The sequence below is a fragment of the Arachis ipaensis genome, chromosome B6, assembly GCF_059453495.1.
Source record: "Arachis ipaensis isolate K30076 ecotype BB chromosome B6, ASM5945349v1, whole genome shotgun sequence".
Taxonomy (NCBI): Eukaryota; Viridiplantae; Streptophyta; class Magnoliopsida; order Fabales; family Fabaceae; genus Arachis; species Arachis ipaensis.
In genome coordinates, this window is record NC_142441.1 from 29310669 (window position 1) to 29317719 (window position 7051).

General features: G+C 39.1%; 1 protein-coding gene across 1 annotated transcript; it reads right to left on the minus strand.

Annotated features, from left to right (window-relative positions):
* Positions 1-5571: 5571 nt before the first annotated feature.
* Positions 5572-6624, minus strand: LOC107646735 (uncharacterized). The gene is made up of 2 exons (XM_016350899.1): positions 6620-6624; positions 5572-6493 (listed from the first exon to the last, which is right to left on the minus strand). Exons 1-2 carry the CDS (start codon positions 6622-6624, stop codon positions 5572-5574), a joined length of 927 nt encoding a protein of 308 aa, XP_016206385.1.
* Positions 6625-7051: the final 427 nt, after the last annotated feature.

A 7051-nucleotide genomic window follows, 5' to 3' on the forward strand; every position in this document is an offset into this window, starting at 1 on the left:
TCTGGCGGATTAAAACATCAATCCGGGCGAACTGTCTTTCTTGAGACTAGGTCGGACACTCGACGTGTTTTAAAATTCGAGACATTACATCTTTTCGTAGCTTTGTGCACGTTACTCTACGGTCACCTTGGTAACCATGCGCAATAAATGGAGGGTTGCAAAATTACTCTTTTACCCTCGGTGTCTTATAAATACCAAATTCATTTCTCTTTCTTCTTTTTTGCTTTTCTTCTGAAACGTTTGCACTCAATATTTTTTTTCTCTTTTAGTCCACCATTCTTGTGTTCAAGATTTCTTTATCTTGGGACTTCAGAAGGCTTTGCTTACGCTAGAGGAACGTTCGCGTTTTGTTGTTTGTGTGTTCTTCGCTTCATTTTTCAATCAAGGTCGGTCTTCGCCTTTTTCTTTATTTTCTGTACCCTTGTTCTTGGCTGGATAATGTATATTTCTGATTTTAAATTCGTTTTTGTTGTTTTGGCGATGATTCTTTGTTTACTTGATGGTTCTGTGTCGTATTCATTTGAAAATTTGTTTCTTTTCTTGAACTTTTATTGTTGCCAGTAAGAAACTGAGTGGGGTTTTACGTTATGTTGCCCCCAAATGGTTTCATGTTTTTCCTTGACGATGGGACCATTTTCATATCTGTGTGCATACGAAGGGTTGTAAGAACTGTAACGTTCTTAGTTGATGACGACCCGACCTCTTTTGATTTTGTGTAAATATTTATATTGTTGTGCCTGGCCTGCCGACTTGTAGTGATAATCTTCTTTTATTATATTGTAGGTATAGCTCTTATGTCTCGGTCAATAATTCACAACATGTCCTCTAAAGTCCCATACGACTTGACTTGGGTAGATATATCTGTTCTTACTCCTATTCCTGTTATTGATAATGAGTCCGCTGAAACCTTTCATAGACACCATAGGTTATGCTTGATCGGGAGGATGAGAGAAGATACGAGATTGTGGTTGCCGACCCTGAGGAGAGGGTTTGTTTTTAGCGTCATTTCATCCATGTGTATGATTGTTTTTTCACCAAATTAGAAGTTAGCCTTCCATTTTTCGACTTTAAATGTGAGGTCCTTAAGGTTTGTAATATTGCCCCTACACAACTGCATCCTAATTCTTGGGGTTTCTTAAAAATATACCAACTTCTTTGTTGAAAACTTGACGTCCTTCCTTCTGTTAAGGTCTTCTTTTATCTTTTTGTCCTCATTAAGCCTTTCAACTACAAGAAGCAGGGCTGGATTTCCTTCCGAGTTGTCCAGGGGAGGAAAGTCTTTGCCATTTTTGATGATTCTGTTCATGAATTTAAAAATTACTTCTTTAAGATCCGTTCTATTGAGGGTGTCCGACCTTTCTTTCTGGGTGAGGGAGATGAGCCTCTTTTTCCTTTGTACTGGGAAGAACATCTCATAATAGTTAAGTATAATTTGGATGACTTAGATGAGGTCGAGGAGAGCGTAGTTGGTTTGTTCTAAGAGTGTTGGGGCCGAGCTCCTTATCTGGATACCAAGAAGTTTTTAGAAAATCCAAGCCAACTTCAATCCGAACTAGGTAGTCTTCTTTTCATTTTGTAGATGTAATTTTGTTGACTTTGTTTTCATGGCTAACATTATCCCACCTTTATGTCATGCAGAGAAGATGCTTCCCAAGTCGGCTGCTATAAAAACTCTTCGGTTTGCTAGGAAGAATGTTATTGTCTGAACTTTTCAATTAAAATAAGTCGGTGAATCTGACAACCTCTCCTCTCTTTCTAAATCGGACTCAGGTGCATTAGCCTTGATAAAAGTTATTGCTGACCTGACTCCTCACCCTACTCCCCCTTCTAGATTGGGGAAGCAAACAATTCCTGTTCCACCTCGTAATCCCGAGTCAAACCCTAAAAAATGTAAGACTACAAAATCGATAGGTATTTATGAGCAAGGTTTTGATGCAATAGCTTGGAGCAAGAAACACATCCTTCTAAATAGCTTTATCGGCATGGATGATGTTTCTATTAAAAGCCATCTTCAAGTATTCTCCTAGGGTGGAGTTCAGACGGCCAGGATATATGCAGCTTTGCTGAGGGAATTAGAGAAGACTCTCCTTGGCATCACCCAAAATACTTCGACTAATCTATAGGTTGAGGTGGTGTCTTTAAGGGAATCAAGAAAAGAGTTGGAGGGTGAGAAGGAGTCACTTATGTTCGACCTCGGCAAGGCTCGGGAGAGGGTAAAGCAATCTAAGGCCGCCTTAGCTATAGTGGAGGGCTTAAAGGAATAAGATGAAGAGAGTTATATTAGGGTCTTTGGGAAAAAAACTTGACTTGGTGGACGAGGTTACCAAGTCAAAGGAGAAATATGCGGAGTTAGAGGAGACTATAGCTTAGGGAATGGACGAGCTAGTTGAAAATCTGAAGGCTCAAATCCGAGTTGTAGCTTCCGAGGCTGACTTCTCTCTTATCAGTCCTGACAATATTATGGCTGATGGGAAGATTGTTCCTACGCCAGAAGATGAGGAGGACACTCCTATGCTTGACCCGAAGACTCTTGAAGTCCGAGCTAAGGGAGCTCTTCGGGTGGACGATGAGCCTGCTCCATCTCAGCTAGAAAATTTTCCGACCTCCTTCGCACAACCCGAAGACATGATTTCCAGCGAACATATCCCTCCTCCTTAGCTTTTTAATGTCTAAGTATTTGTATGGCTCGACTTATGGGTGCACTTATGGAAGCTCGTTCCCCTTCAGGTTAGACACTTTATAGTAACCCTTACTAGAACCTCATCGATCTTTGATAAACCACTATTTTATGGTATATTTTGGATTGAATTGGGTAGATTTTGTCAACTATTCTCACACTTATTCAGGAAAATTGCATGTTTTTAAGTTTCCTTCCCAATTTTGTACTATGATTGAAAAATGCTCCTAAAGCCTTTAAATCACTAATTTTTAATCCTCTGTTATTATCATTCGATGCCGTGATATGCGCGTTAAATGATTACAGAATTTATAGAGCATGAATGGCATAGAGGATGAAGAGGAAGCATGCTAAAGTGGAAGGAACACAAGAATTTGAAGATGTAAGAAGCTGGAAGCGACGCGCGCGCATGGCTGAAGCGTACGCGTAATCAAACCAGTTTCGAAGCGATGCGTATGCATGACTGATGCGTACGCGTAACTAGGAGCGTCGACCACTGACGCATATGCGTGACTGATGCGTACGCGTGACCTTGTGCAGAGCCCACTGACGAGTATGCGTGGCTGACACTTACACGTGATGAGCGTCACGTGCTGCAATTAAAGAAATACGCTGGGGGCAATTTTTGGGCTAATTTTGGCTCAGTTTCAAGCCCAAAAATGCAGACTAGAGGCTGGGATAGAGCTGAGACTGAACACACTTCACACTTTAGCTTATTTTTTGAGTTTTGAATTCTAATGAGAGAAACTCCCACTTCTCTCTAGGGTTTTTGGTATTCTTAGTTTTACTTTCACTTGGATCTTGAGAGAAGCTGTGGTTACCTTCATTTGGAGTCATTTTTCTTATAGTTTTCTTCTCTAATTCTCTTATTACTCTTTACTATTTGGTTACATGAATTCATGTTTGGATCTTGTTACTATTGAATTTTGTTAATGCATTGAGTTATTTCTATATTTATTGTTATTGCTTATTTTGTTCTTGTTAATTGTTTTCAGTGGTAATTTGAATTGAATTATTTTCCTATTTATTATCATGTCTTTTATCTTTGCTCACCAAGTGTTTGAGAAAATGTCATCCAATATCATGGAGTAAATTTCTTTGCTTGGTTTGGGATTGAGTAATTGGAGCCACTTGAATTGTTATATTCAAGTATTAATTGGTAATTGAACATTGCTATTTAGCTTGAAACTCACCAACTCTAGTTCTTCTCTATGAAGTGACTAGGACTTGTGAGTTAAAGTTAATTATTTCACTTGACTTTCCTTCACTTGTTAGAGGATAACTAAGTGAGAGCAATGAGTTTTTACCATCATGCTTGGAAAAGACAATGAGGATAGAAATTCCAATTCTCAACCCTAACCAAGTCCTTTTATATTGATTATTTTACCACTCTTGCTAGTTATCCATTGCTTTAATTTCTAGTTATTTATTTTTCTTGTTCTCAAGCTCAAAAAATCTCCAGGAAAATCACAACCAATAATTTGCATCTTGTGTCAACTCCTAGGGAAATGGCTTGGGATTCTACTCTCGGTTATTGAATTTAATTGTGACACACTTTTTAACTTTGATTAGCAGAAATATCGTCGGTTAAGACTATACTTGCGACTTTGATTTTGAAAAATATTTTTGGTAATCTTGACCGACATTTATCCGCTCGTCATGTTTTGGCGCCATTTTCGGGGATTTGCATATGTGTGCTAAGTTATTGGTTGGTGTAAATATATTCATATTTGCATAATGGCATCTTTTATTTGTGTGCTTTTTTATTATTAGTAGTAGTTATTAGTTATTTTGCTAGAAACACCCTTTGGAGGCAGTACAAGCACAGACAGGAAAGCACAAACTCAAAAGATCAAAAAATCAAATACCCTAACCATTCAGAAGCAGCAGAAAAAGATAAAAACTTTAAAGGAAATAACAAATGTGCAACATCACCAGAGGCAAACACGGAAACAGGGGAGAAGAATCGCAATCGCCATCAAACAAGAGAAGCACAAACAAAGAAAGCAAGTACCAACCTGAAAAGAAGAAGCGGAAACGGTGACGAGCAAGTGGCAAAATCACGAACGATCCCCACCGAAAAAAACGATGAAAGCCTTGAAAACTCGAAGAAAAGGAAACTGGGGCAGCCAAAGAACGAGGGAAAGAAAGCCTCTTTCTCCAGAAACAAAATGAAACAGACAGAAGCAAAAAGGGAAAATGAGATAAGTCTCTCTGATTTTAAACAAGGCAAAGAGAGGGAAAATGAAATGGCAAAAGGAATAAAAGCCCAATTAATGAGCCTTAAAAGCACTCGTGTATATCCAAGAAACTATGGCGCTCGTAACTGGTGCAGCATTTAAAACAAACGCCTTGCATTTTGAAAGGGAATTAAAGACGCAGAATTACCCGAGAAGGATAAAAACACCCGGGGCACAACCAACTGGAAGATGCTTGAGCACGACCTCTCAAAATGAGATCGAATCTCAAGCAGGGGTACTGTTCATACCCTGATCTGAGCTTTAAGGGTCGGGTCGTCAGAAGTCAGGAGGACCGACTTCATGAAGTGATCCCTTGAGTCTGACCTCTCCATAGAAGAGCTTGGAATAATGCCTGGAGTCCCAGAAAGGGGCCAGAGAGGCCCAAAACAGCAAGGCCACCGCTACTCAAGAGACGGACGCCAAAAGATAAGATAAGATAAGAATCTTATCCTGAAGAAGATCACCAAACACTACTATAAATACACTGGAGCCCCCAGGTATAACGCATACTCCAATTTCTACTAAAACCTGTTAAAAGCCCATGCTAACTTAAGCATCGGAGTCTCTTGCAGGTACCACCACCGCTCTTCCCAAGGAATCAAGGACCGGTGGCACTTCAGCTCCAACAAGTCGGACACGGCTGACTCAACCAAATCAGGAAACCTCGTCCGAGATCGACCTCAACGTCTTAGGTAACCCTTGGAAAACTAGCTGATTTAAAATTGTTTGACCTATTAAGGCATTGTAGGTTGATGCTACACTTAAGGTTCTTGATTTCATGCCTTTACCAAAAGTGGTATGCAACAAGATGAAACCAAGGGGTCGGATGGGCGTATCGCCTAACCCGAAGAGGTTACCTGGATAAGCTCTCAGCTCCTTTTCTTCTAACCCGAGTTTATCAAATGCGTGCTTGAATAATATGTCAGCTGAGCTTCCCATATCTACCAGAGTTCTATGGAGATTTGCATTGGCGAGGATCATCGTAATTACAATGGGGTCGTCGTGACCAGGCGTCACTCCTTGGGAATCTTCTTTGGTGAATGAAATTATGGATAAATCGGGAACATTGCTATCTTCACTGACCTGGTATACTTCCTTAAGATGCCTTTTGCGAGAGGACTTAATTACTCCCCCTCCTGCAAATCCTCCATTTATCATGTGTACATGCCTATCAGGGGTTTGTGGTGGCCGATCTCGTCGACCTCTGTCTTCAGCACCTGTCTTCCTTTTTCCTGGATCGTCGGACCTATCCACGAGGTATCTTTCTAGCCGACCTTGTCTGACTAGCTTTTCTATGACATTTTTTAGATCATAGCAATCATTGGTAGAATGCCCATATAACTTGTGATACTCGTAATATTTCGTCTGACTTTCATCTTTCTTGTGCTTAATAGAACGAGGAGGTAGAAATTTTTCAGTGTGGCAGATTTTTCTGTAGATGTCGACAAGGAAAACTCGGAGTGGGGTGTAGTTATGGTATATTCGAGGTTTTTCCAAGTTGTATTCCTCTTTTTTCTTTGCTTCCTTGTCTTTATCCCAAGCTTGATAGGGAGGGTTTTGCCTTGGAACTGGCTCTCTAAGTCAGAAATTTTTCTCCATGTTGATTTACTTCTCCGTCTACTCCTGTACTTCATACAGGAAAGTCGGGTGTCGTTTTGATATGGATTGAGAAAATGACCATTTTCTGAGACCATTAACTAACCCCATTATTACTAGGGGTGTTCATGGTCTGGTTAATCTAAAAACCAAACCAGTTTTTTGGTTAACCAAAAATATAGTATTGGTTAATTAACCAAATTGATTTTACATGATAAAACCGGTTATTAACCGGTTAGTGAAATTCAAAACCGGTTTTTAACCGGTTATTAAAGCAAAAATCAGTTTTTAAAAAATAACTGGTTTTTATATTAAAAAATTAATTTTTATACCATAAAATTGGTTTTTACATATAAAAATAGATTTTTACACAAAATAATATTTTTACAAACAAAAACCCAAATTTTTAAAGCTTTTTTTAATTGAATTTTTTTAATCTAAAATTTTTTTTCTTTCTAAATGATACGAATAACATTTGTAAATAATGAAATCCCTTCGATTGCTTTCGTTTCTTTTTCTTTCTTATCTCTTTTTAGCA